This window comes from Elephas maximus, chromosome 5, assembly GCF_024166365.1.
Source record: "Elephas maximus indicus isolate mEleMax1 chromosome 5, mEleMax1 primary haplotype, whole genome shotgun sequence".
Classification (NCBI taxonomy): Eukaryota; Metazoa; Chordata; class Mammalia; order Proboscidea; family Elephantidae; genus Elephas; species Elephas maximus.
The window spans coordinates 152,236,517-152,254,605 of record NC_064823.1 but is presented as its reverse complement, the minus strand read 5'-3'; the positions used below and the strand labels follow the sequence as shown (position 1 = coordinate 152,254,605).

General features: G+C 37.5%; 1 protein-coding gene across 2 annotated transcripts in view; it reads right to left on the bottom strand.

Annotated features, from left to right (window-relative positions):
• Positions 1 to 2,306: 2,306 nt before the first annotated feature.
• Positions 2,307 to 18,089, bottom strand: part of RAB28 (RAB28, member RAS oncogene family) — a 119,515-nt gene continuing 103,732 nt past the window's right edge. The window contains exons 6-8 of one of the 2 annotated variants that reach the window (XM_049886501.1): positions 11,989 to 12,066; positions 4,570 to 4,664; positions 3,247 to 3,326 (exon numbers count right to left, since the gene is read on the bottom strand). In XM_049886501.1, coding sequence (XP_049742458.1) covers positions 4,575 to 4,664; positions 11,989 to 12,066 — 168 coding nt within the window. In that variant the 3' untranslated portion in view covers positions 3,247 to 3,326; positions 4,570 to 4,574. Of the gene's footprint in view, positions 3,327 to 4,569; positions 4,665 to 11,988; positions 12,067 to 18,089 lie in introns of both variants that reach the window. The other variant, XM_049886500.1, reaches the window with a different exon arrangement.

The window sequence follows — 18,089 nt, the reverse complement described above, 5'->3', positions numbered from 1 at the left end:
GCTCCTTGGGAACCCTATGGGGCAGTTCTACTCTGTCCTATAGGGTCACTATGAGTCAGAATCAACTTGATGGCAACAGATTTGGTCTTTTTTTTTTTTTTTTTTTTTGGTTTCAGGGAGGGAAGCTTTTTTCTTTTCTTTTTTGGAAACCTCAACAAATGTCTCCTTAGCACACTGATGGAGTTATCCACTCCTTTCTGAGCCAGTCACTGAGGCCAGGGCAAGGATTAAGGTATTGATCAGTTTAAGTCACTGAGAATCAACACCAAGGGCCATAAGTGGATGAAAATGGAGAAGGCTCCATCAGGAACTCAGGGAATGTGTTGTTCTTGTTGGGAGAAGTGGCGAAATGGATGCTGGGAGGCAACTGACAGGCATCCACCATAATGCTCGATGTCTGCATCTCGGTTTCCCTTGACTCTTGCAACTGTTTTTCAGATGTCCAACATTACCGCAATCAGTAACACGGGTTACAGCCAGAAAGTTCTATTTTTAAATGCCACACAAATTATTATGCTAAATCACATTGTTTTAGTGATCGACTTTAAAGGGCCCTGGCTTACCTCCTCCTAGAATAATAAAGCAGTCACAGGAGTTCTTTGGAGCACTCCAAAAACCACTCCAGAGCGGTTTGCCACACATAATAGAGGGTGCACTTGGAAGGCAGAGTCCAATGACCAGTTCTGGTTGAGAACTTTTGTGTTTTTCAAAAGTTCAGTAAGCAGCAAAAGTGACCACAATGTGTTTGAAACTTTATAGCATGTGTCTTCAGGAGACAAAGTGCGTAAACTAGATGGAAAGACTTGTAATTTTTAAAATTAAAAACTGTAGACAGGAGAGGTAACAGTCAAAGTAAAATAAGCATGAATACTTTTTTGTTTCAAAAATAAAACCTGAGGTATGGGGCAAATTGTAATATGGAATTCAGCAATCTGCATTGGCCATACTGTTTTGCATGTTCGCTGTGCCGGCTTCCCTGGGGCCCAAAGGCTCTGAATGGCTGGTTAAGCTTAGCTGGGAGAGGCAGGAAACCAATGAGACCATAGGCAGGGAGTGCAATTTCTGTCCTCAACTCAGTAATCAGAGGGCAACCTGACCACCACCCCCCTCTTGGTGGATGGACCAGAACTGGTCCATCACTGCTTCTCCAATGAACAACTTCAACCCATGTCTGTAGAACCTCCAGAAAGGTGGTCAGTTGTGTGATTGTCTCATATGGAAGGTGGTACAGAATCTGTACCCAGCCTACTCCATTTAATCTCAGAAACATTTGGTGTGGATCCTGGCTCTACAACTTACATGAGGAGTAACTGTGTAATCACTTACTCTCAGATTCCATTTCCTCATATGTAAAATGGGGACAATGATACCCTACTCATAGACTGGTGAAAAAATAAAACAGCATCATGCGACAGCCTACGAAGGCCATCCTTGCCCTTGTGTCCAGCTTGGCCCCCAGCCCCAGCTCAGTCCCATTCAGTGCTCTAACTTTGGTAACACATAGCTGAAGTATTTTGGCCTGACCACAGATCTTTCACAATTCTCTCTGCTCCTCAGTGCCCATAGCGCTTAGTTGATACAATCACATATATGTGTTAAATCATACCTTCTAGTCCTGCAGCAATTGTATTGCGGGGGGCAGCGGGGGGGGGGGATAAAACCTTCGAAAATACTCAAGTTTTCACACAGATGGAAAAACAATATACAATGACCAAAAGAGCCTGGCCTCACCCCTTATAGGATGTAAAACCTTGGGCAAAAATTTAATAAACCAAAAATATCAAACCCATTGCTGACTCACAGCGATCCTACAGGACAGAGTAGAACTGCCCCACAGAGTTTCCAAGGAGGGCCTGGTGGATTCGAACTGCTGACCACCTTTTAGTTAGCAGCTGTAGCTCTTAACCGTTACGCCACCAGGGTTTCCAAAAACTTAATAGTAGGCATCAATCAGTCATGGTTTTAAAATAGCAGCAACACAAATACCTCTCCCACGAGACTGTCAGGTCCTTGAGGGCAGAGATCTCGTTCACTCAACTTTATATTCTCCTAAAGGCCCAAGCACACTGTAGGCATGTTAGTGATATGCTGAAAGGAAGGATAAACTGAACCACTTTGAAGGGCTTATCACCTTGGAAGGTTTAAGAGGCTACTAAATTGTTACAAGAGGAAAGACATAGGCAGAATGCAGCTAAAATGGAGCCCCTTAAAAATGGCAGGCTATGAAATCTGGATTTTAATCTGTTCAAAAAAATAGCCTAACAACTCTAAGTGACTGCCTGCATATTAAACTTCACAGAATCATTAACTTTGTATCCAAATAGGCTTTGTCCTTCTGTAACTAAAAGGTAGATGGCTGAAAGAAAGTTCTAAAAAAAGTAATTTCAATAAATTTATTTGTGGGAGAGAAACATCTGCACGTCAGGTCCAGTCTGATCCACGATGATCCAACAATCTGTCCTAACTCATCCTGGAAGTATTTGTAGGCAGTCTGCAGGAGAAATCCCACCTGGAGCATCAGCTGAACATTTATCAAAATGCATAAAACCGTCTAACCTGAGTATCACAGAATACATAATGACCATGATACAGTAATAAAAAATACAATATCAAATACTCACTACTTTGTGAGTTACAAGCTACTAAAGTATAAACAGTTTAGGGTCTTTTTTTAAAAAATGAAAAAAATATTTCTATTACGGCTTTATTTCAAGCATTTTCAGTTAGATACAGCTTTATATGTTTTCACTCACAATAGATAGCAAAAGAATGTCTTAAGTATCTGTAGATAAAATATATGACTTGCTTAAATGTTTGCACTCTGAAGTATACTTTGCCATGTATGAGTTCAGATAAGAGAAGGAAACTGCTGTGGCAATATACCTGGCTGGATAATCAAGACTTGGATAGTTTTCATATGTGGTTGAACAATTTACATCAAGGCCAAAAAAAAGTTTGGACATAAAGAGAACCAACTTCATTCTTTTTCACTGAAGCAGTCAAACTCCAGAGAATAGGCTTTCCATTTGGAATTCAAAGTGTGTGGTCCCGAGTTGAATTCTTTCCAGTCCGAAGGGCTGCCTGGGGCTGGGAGGCAACACTTGCTGATGAAGCAAGCTGAGAGGAAAGTGTTAACTGAACTACAGAGATGGTCACTGATAAAAAAAACTTCCTAGAAGTCCCGCACCGAGGTGAAGGGCAGCCAGAGCTATCAATACGAAGGGCAACTGCTCTTACTGAACTGCACACATAGAGCTTCTAGGAGGGTTAACGGTTCTTGACATCGGTTCCTGGTTGTAGTTTACAATATCTGCCTTTACCACCCTCTGTCATAAAAGAAAACAGAGTTATTATCAGGATTATCAGAACATTTAGAAACAGCTCCTTAAAGTATATTTTTATTTTTTATGAACTTTGGTGAACTCCTGAAGACAGACATCATAAATGAAGCAGGAGCTGATAGTAAAAGAATCAGCCAGAACAAACTAATGTAGAGTTGGGTCTTTCTTGTTTTTGGTTTGTTTGTTTGTTTGTTTGTTTGTTTAAGGAAGCAGTGGGAACTGACTTGTTAAGTCTCCGCAGACTGCATGACATTAACTTCAGGTTATCACAAATCTCATAAAAAGTGACAAGTCAATATGAAAAAGTAAACTCTGGTTATAATTTAAAGCAAAAGAATTAAAATGAATTATCACACATATTTTAATTTGTAGATAAGTGCATTGCCTCATCATTTCCAAGTAAAAAAGTCATTAGTTATTAATATTTCCATAAGCCATGACCTAATTTTTTAGAACATTTACAACAGTTTGTGAGTTAGTAAGAAGAGGTATAATTGTCAAAGAAGACTCACATATAAAGCAGAAATGTTTCGAACAACCCAATTTTTAAAACTTTCCTCCCGAACCCCTAGCTTGCTTCTAAATAGCTAGTTATTGGGCTATGAATGATGACTGTAACAAAATATGGCAAAAATGACAAGTTTAGAAAATCACATCATACTTTTAAAATTATTTAAACCAAAAGACACTTTGAACTCTTCCCTCCTTCCCTCTAACCACATTTCAAGGAGTATCTTAAAAGATGAATTCAGCGATATGCCCTAATCTCTGAGTAATATTTTAAACTAAAATACGCCTTTTTCTGTTTTCAACTCTTTACTAAGTCTGCATACACAAGCAGACAAAAAAGAACAATTAAAAAAAAATCTGTAAAATATTCTTTCAGTTACCAGGATATTTCAGGAAAAATGGCAAGAAATGAAAAATGACATAGCTACTTCAATTCTCCACTTCACTACACATGTAATAAACACAACCATAAAGACAAAAATGTTTAAAAGTAACTGAACAGTTATTTAATTTGTTCCCAATTTCTTGTTTAATTCATAAGTCTCCTGGCAAAGAACCAATTTTTTAAAGTCCTAAAATAGTACTTACGGAATATTAATTCTCAGGAATGTGTAATAATCATTTCAACTTCCCTGTTTATAAGGAATAAAGAACAAGATACCATTCACTATTTCTCCCCATCCTCCTCCCCAAATTGTAGTAATTTATCCATTAATACCTGCACTACTGCACTGAACAGACTTTACTCTGAGCAGAACTGGAATGTTGATTATCTTCTTCCGGGTACTTCACTATTTCTGCCCTGACAATACGCTGTCAATTCCGTGCAACATAAGCAAGATGAAAAAGGAAGAACACAAAAAAACAGGAAAGAAAGAGACAAAATGGAAAGTATGTTCAATGGTTGAAAATAGAAGGGACCACTAAAGCAGAAAAAGAAAAAAATTAACATAAATTTAAGCATGCCACAAAAGAAACAGCAGAATGTATGCATACAAAAGGGAAGAAAAGGAACCAAGAAACATTCTTTTCTATAATTCTATTCAATTATTGAAACAGATATGCCCACTGGACCTCCTGACAAATTGTGAGTTCTATTTCTGATACCACAATTACACATACCATACATAGAGCACAGTAATTCAGAGGACTCTGAAGGATTATGGGGCTTTTCTATGCTAAAATGTAATAAGTGTATTAATTCCACTTCCTTTGACAAACATTACTGAGGGTCCACTATGTGCCGGTCACATTATACTGGGAACGCATGGGTGAATTCCACAGGATCTGCTCACAAGTTGCTGTGGACTTAATGGGGAGAAAAACATATACACAACTAAATGTCACACAAGATAAGTGCTTTACTAGGGGACTTATGCTGTAGGAACACAGAAGAAGGAATAATTAATTCTCTTTGAAGGTGGGGGAGCAATGCAGAAATCAGAGAAAGCCATATGCCATTTACAATTTTTAAGTTTAATAATATTTATTACTTGTCAAAGACTTCCTTTTGGTGTTAACTCCCCATCCTCTCTGCCCTAACCTCCATACTTCTAAATTCCATATAGAAATAAACAAGGTCAAGATGCAGTTGTCTGTCCATTTTTAAAAAAAATTCACTGAATACAAAGCTTAAGTATAACAGCTGTTTCTTTCAAATATCTAAGAGTTTTGCTAAAGAAAGACTCAAAATTACTTTGTTATTTCTTTATTGCTATAATTCTTAGGATACAAAGACCACCTATGACACATATGTATGATAGAGATAACATCCTCCCCAGATTTTTTAGGCTTGAAATGATCCTCACTTACCATAAGGTTTCACACATCTCATCATTTCAGAAAGCCCTCCTTTATGAGAGCATCTATTAATTTATTAACACATACAGAAAGACATTTTAAAATGGGGTGCTGTCTGTGATAACACCTTTAAATAAAGATTAGAAAAACAATTGATAGTAAATGAGCAGGATGCTAACTTACGTGAACGTATTAGCCTTGGGTGGACTCTGCTTAAGTTCTCTAGCAAGTAGCATTAACTCCTGGACAAGGCTCATGATTTACGAGGCACTCAGCCTGATGCTATCAAAAGAAGCATTACCAGCTGCCAAACGAGGTATGAGGGGGGTACGTCAGGGCAACGCTGAACACTATTATGTGACCTCCTCAAACCTAATTGTTTCATGCCAAACCTTGGATTGCAACAAAGAAAAGCAGTTTTTTATAATCAGTAAGCAACTCATTAATCCCTCAAAATGTTGGTTTAAATCCTATCCTATAAACACAACCAGGTTACTGACCTGTGGTCAAGACATTCTGGTCAAAGTACTGACTAACACAAATGACTTGGATTGTCATCATTTATTTTCATCAAATTAATGAAGAGCTAACAAGGCAGCATCTTTCTTGTGGGCCCTGACTGTTTGACAAAGGCTTTGGCCAATGTCCCTGAACTGGACGCCATAACCAAGGCTCTGGAGATTCAAAACTTTGCTTTCTATGAGCAGAAAAACATGTGCCATAAACTTCATGGTAGGTGGTTTCACAGTAGTTAGCTTGTTTATGAGTCACTTTTGATGTTTTCATAGAAAATGTTACCGACAAAATGCCAACTTTTATTCCTGGAGCCAAAAAGTGCACTGCTATTAGTCAATGAAGTGAAAATAATGAGGTGGCCCCAAGAGGAAAGGAGTCGTGTGGTTGAACACTGGCTTAACCTTTATTTCGTCAAAGAGCAGTTGCGAGTGAGTACTGGTAATGAAAGTGGTAGCTATCCAGAGGGAAAGCAAGAAAACAACCTAGGGACTGGGGTAAAGAGGCGTAAGAAGCATAGACTCTCTGGAAAACATTAAAGATAAATTTGATCAATTCTGCAACTGCACCTTAATTCAGACTGTAGTAACATATTTATCACTGCAAAAGCCATAGTTTGTCATTCCCAATATATGCAGCAAACATACTTTAAAGGCTAAAACACGTGTCACTATTACTCATTCAAAGCCAAGCACTATTCTACGTATTGAAGACATTTATAGAAATAATGCATGAACTCTGTTTCTAAGATGCATAAGAGTCTACAAGGGAAAATAGATGTGTAAACCGTTAAAGAATACTCTGATTGATATATGGAGCCCTGGTGGCAAAGTGGTTAAGAGCTCGCCTGCTAACCAAAAGGTCAGCAGTTTGAATCCACCAGCTGCTCCTTGGAAACCCTATGGGACAGTTCTACTCTGTCATATTGAGTTGCTATGCATCATAATCAACATTTTTTTTTTAAATGATCAATATCCAAAGTGCTGCAAGATTACAGATTACCATTTAAAGCATAGATATAGCATGTTATATCCATGTTATAAAGCATGGTACTTTGCAAATACTAAAAAAACCCAACCTACTGCTGTCGAGTCAATTCCGACTAGGAGCTTTAAAAAAAAAAAAAAAGCTGCTTGTCTTCTTTTCCCTTATAACAGGCCATTATATGCTGCAAAGAAGATTTATAACATTGGGCAAGTTATTTTATTTCTTCGGTCTTCACACTCTCCTTATCTATGAAATGCAGGGTTTATCTACATGATCTTTAAGGTCCCGTCTGGTTTTGAAATTATACGAGAAATAAATTTAAAAGGTGAGTAGGAAAAAAAAAACAAAATGGGATGTGATATGGACATCCATTAAGCAATGTTCAATATTTGAGGGTTAGAGTGGTATGCATAAAGCATACACTCTGCAAAGGAAGACAAGTGGTATTTAGTGTCAGAAAGGAATACCAGTGCAGTCTTTGTAAACATATTAGAGAAAATGATAAAGAGATTAACATCCAGGTATCTAAATTCTTAAGGGCTACAGTATTGAATATTGATCGATATTCAGATAAAGCCAAAAGACAGAGAGAGTCCCTAGGAACAGGGTGTTAAACGGGTGCCTATGTTGTACGGTTATGTGCTAATAAAGATTCAATTCAAATGGTGAGTACGCCTACGGTATGTCAGGCCCTATGGTAGACACTTTCATATACAGTATGAAAATACTAAGAAAACAAAAAGAACCTAATGCATACCTAGTTCAAACCAAACTGAACTTCATAACTTGTTAATTTGCAAGTGAAAATTTTAAGGATTAAAATATATTAAGACCTCTTAATACCAAGTAAATATGATGAAACCTACATCCTTGTTATGATTCAGACTGAAAGAGATAAGACTCAGGACTATGTATTTTCTCCTTAGATTATCTAATGAGTAATACAGAGCTGAATGCTGGCCTTCCTAGAGAATAGCAGTTGAAATTTATTTTCCCCCTAAAAGTCTGACTACTTTGTTTAAAAAAAAAAAAAAGAACAATCTGGGAAACTAGAATACTTACTACTATTTCCAATTTTTACACTATCTTAGAAATAGTTACGGGGAAAGAGAGGAGGCTAGATACATGATGCAAATGGAACTACTAATTAAACTGGGAATTGTGAAAAATGCATTTCTAGTAAACTGAAGTGTTTAAATAGTTGTCTACCCCAGATATCCTGCAAGCTCTTGAGGACAGGGACTTTATCTAATTCATTTCTGTATCTCCAGATTCCAGTGTGGTCCCTGCAAAAAGTACACCCTCAAAAATGTTTCCTGTACTAATGAATTGCACTCACTTTCTTTTCTCCCTCTTTCTCCTTTTCTTCCTTGCAAAGCCTGCAAAAGGTGCTGCTGAACAGGAACAATCTATGTTAGAACTAAAATGGCAGGATCTCTTTAAATAATCAGTAAACGGAACTAAAACTAAGCCCTCATTATAAATACCATATTTTTTCATAAATAACGTGCCCATGTAAATAATATGCCCACACATATAACACTGAGGAAAACAATGCACGGGGGGCATTGTTTGTGCAAAAGTACAATATTTATGTCACAAACTAAATTATTACAGCATCAATTTCCATGTGACTGGTGAGTTTAGCTCCTTTATAAAATAATATTAAGTACTTTTAAACATTACCTCAAATCACTTCAGGAATCTTTCAAAATGACACAAAAGCCACAGAAAGCAGGCAGTATACAGGTTACCTGAACTTCCTTGCCTTTTAAATGGACTTTCAAAAATGTTTCTCCTGAGCAATATCAATTGTGAAATTAATTTATTTGGCAAGGGCACCAAATTACATTAAATCATCAAGCTCAGAAAAGATAATGAGACTTCCAGCCACACACAAAGGATTTTGACAAACACAATGAAGCGGCACCCTAGTAGTTTAAATTCCTCTTAAAATAAATGAACTAAAAGTAAACTCCACTAACAAACTAAAGATAGAATTAAAACTCGTAGCATAATAGACAAGACAGATGCGCTAACACCAAGCAAGGTGCAGTGTGCAGAATACAGAGCTGTGATAGGTAACACATCTAATATCCTTTTAGTTAAAACACACGTGGGTATTAAGTCCATCTCTAAAGGCAAAAGAGTACCTTTGCTGTTCTGGGCTCAGAAGGAGCCAGGAATACCAGTACAGCTTCTCCCAAATTTTCCCTTTCAAAAGCACCCAGGTTACTCCATCTTTTTGAGGCAGCAAACCAGGTTCATTCTCAGTGTAGCTGGCCTGTGAAGTACCAGCATGCCTTCCCTCTAGGCCGAGTCTACCAATCACTGTGTTTCTCCTTTATTTCTCCAGGCAAGAAATCTCACGGTTATCCTGGACTTCTCCTCCTTTCTCTTATCCAATCATCCCGCAAGCCCTACTGATTCTTCTTTGAGATGCCTCTTATATCCATCCTTCCCTTCTGCCCTGATTCTGGTCCTTATCACATGACAGCAGTAACCTAGCCTCCTTACCTCAATCTCTTTCCCAATCAACCACACAGATTAAGGGAAAAAAAAAAAACCTCCCACTAGATAATCTGATTGAAAAACTGCTTTCATTTATCCCTGCTTAAAAAATGATTTTCCACTGTCTATAAATCAGATAAAATTCATGAACTTGGCATTCACAGATCTCCATAATCTGTCTTCAAACTCTCTTTACACCTTGACACAAATGCTCATTTATCTTAACCAAACTGCTCTTCTGTTTCCAAAATACAATGTAAGCTTTTCTACCCAGGTATACTGTTCAAGCCAGCTTCTTTTTCAGCATTCTCTTCTCGCCACTCCAAACTACCTAACACACCTGCCCTCAATATGGTAGATTGGAAACATCAGGGGCACGAGCATCACAAAAAATCTGGGTTCAAATCCTGGATCTAAGACCCTTAACCCCTGGTCTGTGGGCAAGCTATTTAACCTCTCTTCAGTCTCAATTTCCTGCCAGTAAACCGATGAAATGGCACCTGGCCCACAGAATTATTATGGAGATTAAATAGGATAACATCGTGCCTGGACCATAATTAGTAATTCTCTTCACTGAAGCAGGAGTACGTTTGAAACGTCTTTAAATCTTCTTTAGACCCACTACTATACTGAGAATACATGTGCAATAAATCGTGTATGGTTGTTTCATAATCACTCATGGGCTCTCTAATTAACCAGAGACAAGCATCTATTAGGAAGAGAAGCCAAGAAGCAGAGGAACTCCTTGACTTCTGTGTTCCTCCAAGGTCTGTGCGGTCTTGGCAGTGCTTTAACAGCCACCTCAAGCAAATCTGTCTCTTTCTTGTATCCTCTTAGGCCAAAACCAAGAAACCCTTTTGATGTGTCTAGGAGCAATTTACATGGCACAAAATATCACAGCACTGTGCCTGACCAAAACAAGTGTTGAAATAGATGTCTTTTGAATGATGAGAAATAAAAGTAGCAAACTTCTAAGAGCTCCAAATATTTTAATCAAGTCCTAGAGACAACCACATCGGCATTAACAATTTTCAATTGTTATTTGCTCTAATTGCTTTAAAAACACATACACAAAGAGTCACTATGAGGATACGACACAGAACTAACTCTGAAAGAATTAAAGAGAAATTTAAGGGTGGGAGAAGATAATTATACCTTTTTAGTTGCATGGGAGGGGAGGTGGAGGAAACTGAGGGAAAACGCAGTTCATTTGTTGCTTCTAACCAAACCACTTCTGAAGCTTAACTTTAAACTGTAGGCTCTTGCTCTGATTTTTCATTCTATCAAACATGTGAATTGGTGTGCTATTATAGCAGTATTTTTAAGTGCTTGACTCCTGGTATTCGTGTTTATTTCTTAGTCTAAGAGTACTGCTACACTATATTTTGAGGGATGAAAAAAAGCACAAAGAATTATGCAAACTACACAAACCAGTAGAAAAACATGATTCATTTAATTTGCCCAGTGACCACTCCTTTAAAATTCTACTGTATTTTATGATTCTTGTTTTAAGGTTCACTCTTGGGTTTCATATTTCTGGACTATTTTTCACTGATGTGATATGATTATCAACTTAGGGGAACAAAACACCCTTTTACAAAGTGTTCTTTTTTTTTTTAAGGAATTCTTATTACTACATTAATTAAGCAGAGGAATTTTAAAAACTCATCATCCTTCCTGAAGTTCACATACTATTTCCTGAACCTAACATTCTTCCCACACTCTGATATCAAAGTTCATAGAAATAGGGACACATAACAAATTCAGATACACAGAATTTTCTAGAATAGTGAAAGAACTCAGAAATCCTTAGTTATTAATAACATTATTAAACTAATAATAAAATAACATCATTACAATGGATGAACAGATAGCACAGACTTTTAAAGAAGTAGAAAAAATAATGTTTCACCAAAGCAAACATAAAAGATGCCAAATAGAGTAAACCTTCTCAAATTCGGGTTAAATTTTGATAAGTTGTGATTTTGTATGAAATACATATAGAATATTTTGTGTGCAGTAATCCTGGAAAAACCTAAATGAATATAAAACAATATGGCAAACATCTTACCCACTGTTTAACTGTTGATGAAATTTTTACTATATTAATCTTTTTATTTTCCAACAAAAAGAACAAAATGAAATTTCCAGGGTATCATAATTTGGGGAAAAAAAAAAAAAGGTAACATCTTCTGCAATAAGCACTGAATCACGCAATCTGTTTTCAAGGCTGTTAGGGATATGTACGTGGAATGTATAAATGGAGAAGGATTCAAGGGTGTAAGAAATCTATTATTTTCAAAAATACAAAGTTCAGGATAATCACCTGTGACTGTTCTATTTCTGCTTTGTTTAATTTGATTCCAAGGATTTCAGCGGCAACTTTCTGAAAACACAGGAAGACCTACATAACAAAAATAGGTTTGAATGATTTAAAACAGGCATATTTAAGTTACCTTCAAACAAATTAAACTTTCTAAAAAATGATAAACAGCAAGAATTGCAAAAATATGATGTACCAGGTGATTCCAAAATTAGCCTTATTTGGCAAATACAGCAATATTTTAAATGTAACAATTTTTTTTAAGTGATAGAACAGTAATTTAAAAATCCATGTAATTAACTGAATTGGTGTAAGCTTACACATAAATTTTTAAAGATCTATCCGAAGACAATTACAGATAACCACATCAACAAAATAAAATGAAAAAAAACTACCTTAAGTCCTATAGAAAATGAAAGTAGTGTGTGCTTTTTTGGTTTTTCACTGCCAATTCTGTGTTCATCTTTTGATCTGGCTTTAGCCTATCCTAAAAGGTCTCCCTTTCTAACCTTTTAATAGTTTTTGTGGCTCTCATCAATTTCAACAAATTCTCCAAAACATTTGACCAAAGCAACTCAGTCTTTTACTGTATTTTATCAGTTCAGACTATAGGAGCAGCATATTCCATTATAGCCAAACAAAACTCTTCAAGTGCTTTTCTATAAACAGCCTTTCATACATAGCTTATGCTGGGTCTACTGTGATTCTCAGAGCTCTCATACAGACATTCACCGTAGTGTGTAACTGGCCTTTGTTTCCTAGCACCCTACCATATTTTTCTACCTGTTCATCTCATTAATACTGAATATTTATTGCAACTTTACTAATTTAATTATGATTTCTAATTTTATTATTCAAAGAAATACATATCCCTGAAAGGCTTATGTCATCTGTACCCCCAAAAAGCATAATGCATTTTCTAGTTCACCGATGGTCAACGTTGAAGGAACTAAGAAAAACTAGTGCAGTGGAGTGAAGAGAAAGAGCAAAAGCATATGAGGAAGGCTATTAAGGGGGTGCAAATCATGTAGGATCTTGTAGGTTATCGGAAGTCCTTTGGCTTTTACTCTCAGTGAAATGGAAGCCATGGTCGGAGACTTGATGTGATTCCTATTTTAACAGAATCAACCTGGCTGTCATACTGAGCATTCACTATGAAGAGAAACCAGTGAGGGGACTACTGTAAGTGATGATGGAGTTTGAATCAAAGCAGTAGCTGTGGAGATGGTAAGAAACAGTCACCAGATTCTGGATGTACTTCGAAAGTAGAACCTAGAGGACTCGGTGACAGATCAGATGTGGGGTGTGAGAGAAAGGACGTGAGTAGAGCTCTGAGAGGGCAGCTGGATATTTGAGTCTGGAGTTCAGGGGAGATGTTTGGGCAAAGCCACGGTACTAGATGATGTTCTGACTTTGCTATGGTCACTATGGAAATAAGTTTAGAAAAAGAGATAGCCAAGGACTGAGCCCTAGGTCACTCTAACCTTTAAAGGTTGTGGAACTGGGAATCAGCAAACGGGACTGAGAGGGCGTAGTGAATGAGGTAAGAGGAAAACCAGGAGGTGTGGTATCATGGAAGCAAGTAAAGAAAATATTTCAGAGGAGAGAGTGATCGACTATTTTATATGTTGTTGCTAAGTCAGGTAAGATGAGGACTAAGAACTAACCATTGGATTTAGCAAAAGGGACATCACTGGTGACCTTAATAACAGCATTTTTGGTGAAATATTAGGGACAAGAGCCTGGTTGGAACTGTTCAAGAAGACGGGCAGGAGGGAAACTGGAGACAATGAAGAGAGAACTCTGTAGGAGCATTTGCTGAAAAGTGAAGGAGAGAAATAAGGCAATATCTAGAGAAAGATGTGGGATCAAGAGAGTTTTCTTGTTGTTCTGAGGTAGGATAAGTCATAATACATTGTATGCTGATAGACTATAGTAGACATAAATAAAAAAATCGATAATGTAAGAAAGAGAGGAATTCCTAAAGCCATGTCCTTAACTAGGCAAGGAACAATGGGGCTAGTGCACAACAGAGGAGTTGGCTTTAGCTAGGAGCACAGATAGTTCATCCCATAGTAACCAGTGAGAAGATAGAAGATACAGAAACAGATGAAGGTCAGTGAGTAGATGAGGTAGGAGGGGTCTGTGGAATCTGTCTTCTTTATTTCAAATTTCTTATAACACAGGAAAGAAACTCATCGGCTAAGAGTTAGAATGGAGGAGAATGTTTTAAAGATTTGAAGAACAAAAGAGAAGTTATGAAATAGCCTAAGCGAGAAGGAGAGAGAGTCAATTTGGGACATATGCTATAATTACTTAGCAGCATGAAAGGTCCACTTAAGGTTAGTGAGTATGATTTTAAAGTGGACCTTCCAGCACACCTCTTTGCAATCAAGATACACTGATAATTACTGGTGATTGGAATGCAAAACTGGAAACAAGAAGGAACAGTGGTTGGAAAAATATGACCTTGGTGATAGAAATGACATTAGAGATTGCATGACAGAATTTTGCGAGACCAACAACTTCATAGCGAATACCTTTTTTCAACAATATAGATGGCGGCTATACATGTGGACCTCACCGGATGGAATACATAGGAATCAAATCAACTCTATCTGTGGAAAGAGACGACGGAGAAGCTCAATATCATCAGTCAGAACAAGGTGAAGGGCCAACTATGAAACAAACCATCAATTGCTCATATGCAAGATCAAGCTAAAGCTGAAGAAAATTAGAACAAGTCCATGAGAGCCAAAGTATGACCTTGAATATATCCCACCTGAATTTAGATACCATCTCAAGAATAGATTTGATGCATTGAACACTAATGACCAAAGACCAGATGAGTTATGGAACGACATCATACATGAAGAAAGCAAGAGGTCCTTGAAAAGAAAGGAAAGACCAAAATGATGTCAGAACAGACTCTGAAACTTGCTCTTGAATGTAGAACAGCTAAAGCGGAAGCAAGAAATCATGAACTAAGAGAGCTGAACAGAAGATTTCAAAGGTTGTCTTCAGAAGACAAAGTAAAGTATTATAATGCACAAAGACCTGAATTTGGAAAACCAAAAGGGAACAACACACAGCATTTCTCAAGCTGAAAAGAACTAAAGAAAAATCTCAAGCCTTGAGCTGTAATACTGAAGGAGTCTAGAGGGAAAATATTAAATGATTCAGGTAGTATCAAAATAAGATGGAAGGAATACACACACTGTACCAAAAAGAATCAGTTGACATTCAACCATTTCAGGAGGTAGCATATGATGTCAAGAACCAGTGGTACTGAAGGAAGATGTCCAAACTATACTAAAGACACTGGCGAAAAACAACGCTCCAGGAATTGAAGGATTATTGATTGAGATGTTTCAACAAACGGATGCAGCACTGGAAGTGTACACTCATCTATGCCAAGAAATCTGGAAGACAGCTACCTAACCAATAGCCTGGAAAAGATCCATATTTATGCTCATTCCAATGAAAGACGGCCCAACAGAATGCAGAAATTATCGAACAATATCATTAATTATCATACACAAGTAAAATTTTGCTGGAGATCTTTCAAAAGCAGTTGTAGCAGTACATGGACAGAGAACTACCAGAAATTCAAGCCAGGCTCAGAAGAGGACATGGAATGAGGGACATCATTGCTGATGTCAGATGGATCTTGGCTGAAAGCAGAGAATACCAGAAAATGTTTACCTTTGTTTTATTGACTATGTAAAGGCATTCGACTGTGTGAATTGTAACAAATTATTGATAACACTGTGAAGAATGGGAACTTTGGAACGTAATTATGTTCATGTGGAACTTGTACATAGACCAAGAGGCAGTCGTTTGAATAGAACAAGGGGGACACTGTGTGGTTTAAAGTCAGGAAAGGTGTGGATCAGGGTTGTATCCTTACATCATACTGATTCAATCTGTATGCTGGGCATATAGTCTGAGAAGCTGGACTATATGAAGAACACCGCATCAGGATTGGAGGTAGACTCATTAACAACCTGCAACATGCAGATGACACCACCTTGCTTGGTGAAAGTGAAGAGGACTTGAAGCACTTACTGATGGAGATCAAAAACTATAGCGTTCGGTATGGATTGCACCTCAACATAAAGAAAAAAATCCTTACAACTAGACCAACAAACAACATTACGATAAACAGGGAAAAGACTGAAGTTGTCAAGAATTTCATCTTATTTGGATCAATGCCCATGAAAGCAGCAGTCAAGAATTCAAACAGCATATTGCATTGGGCCAATCTGCTGCAAAAGACCTCTTTAAAATGTTAAACAGCAAAGACGTCACTTTGAGGACTAACGTGTGCCTGACCCAAGCCATGGTGTTTTCAATTGCCTCATATGCATGCAAAAGCTGGACAATGAATAAGGAAGAAGAACTGATGCCTTTCAATTATGGCACTGGAGAAGAATATTGACTATACTGTGGACTGCCAGAAGAAGGAACAAATCTGTCTTGGACAAAGAACAACCAGAATGCTCCTTAGGAGCAGGGATACCAAGACCTCATTTCACATACTTTGGACATGTTTTCAGGAAGGACCAGACCCTGGAGAAGGACACAATGCTTGGTAAAGTAGGTGGTATGTGAAAAAGAGGAAGACCCTCAATGAAATGGATTGATACAGTGTCTGCAACAATGGGCTCAAGCCTAACAATGACTGTGAGGATGGTACAGGACTGAGCAGTGTTTTGTTCTGCTGTGCACAGGGTCCCTATGAGTCAGAACCAACTCAACGGCACCTAGCAACAACAGTTAAAGTCCACTTAAGGTTAGTATGATTTTAATGTGAAACTTCCAGCATTCCTCTGTGTTCTCCTCTGGTTACACTCAGATATGTGGACACGACCACAGAAAGGTAGGGGCTTGATTTAAACTAGAGTCAAGATTTAGCCAAATGAGTCTGACAAAGTAAAAGAAGGGAAAGGGAATTGAGAATATATGCATGGGAATGATTATGATTGGCCATGGGATTTAAGTTAGGAACAGAGCTAAATAAAGACATTGAAAACGTGTCAGGGTCAAGACTCTGCTGGAGTTGAAGAATGATTGGGTTAGGCTGTCAATGATGTGAGTTAGAAAGATAGGAGATGGTGGTCAGTGATTAGGATGCTTGTTATTGAGATAATAGAAGGGCAGCAGTTATTTGTAATGACGAGATCTGTGCTATGCATAGGAGTGGCTGAAACGGGGTGGATCCTGAAACCACTAAGAATTATGATTTAGGTAGAAGTAGGGAAAGAACAGAGAGCCAGGAGCTCAACTCCACAAGGAATGAGAAGTAACCTGATGACTACCAGCCTTGAAGTGATTTCACAAGAACAAACCATTTTAAAGTAGCATTTAAAAAAGAAAAGCAATGAGGGTTTTTAACAGTGGTTCAAAATAAGTACACAAAAAATTCTAAGTGGTTAAAACACACACTAAGATACTGGAAGTTACAATTAATTCTAAGATGGCAGAAGACAACTGAGGAGAAAAGCCCAATCCACGAATGGGCTCATGAAGAAGTATTAATATTGTATTTTTAAAAAATGCCATGTGTGGGTATATGCACATGGTCACATAATTCTGGAAAAAAGGTTTGCAAGAGTTCACGTTTTAAAAAAGATTAAGAACTCCTTATATTATTTAAAATTTATGCCAAGCATAAAAACTATGAAGGAAATTACAAAGGAAAAACATCACAAAGATTAAACCACAGAAGCCTTTCAAACTTCTTTTGGTTGAAAATGTCAAGAAAGTTAATAGTCAAACAAAAAGTGGGGAGTAGGGAATATTTGCAAAAATTATAAAAAATAACTGATGTTATGGATTGTGTCTTCCAAAAGGATAAGGTGAAGCTCTAACCCCTGTCCCTGTGAATTTGACTCTGTTTATAGGATCTTTGAAAATATTATGAGTTAGGTTAACACATGGTCATACAATCCTATATAACTGGTATCCTTATAAAAGAAGAATCAACTCAACTCGATGGAATCAACTCAAGGACACTAAGTTTTATAAAAGAGAAGTTACATAGAGGAAAGATGCCATGTGACACTGCCGCTACCAGAAGCCAGGAGAGGGGCATGGAAAAG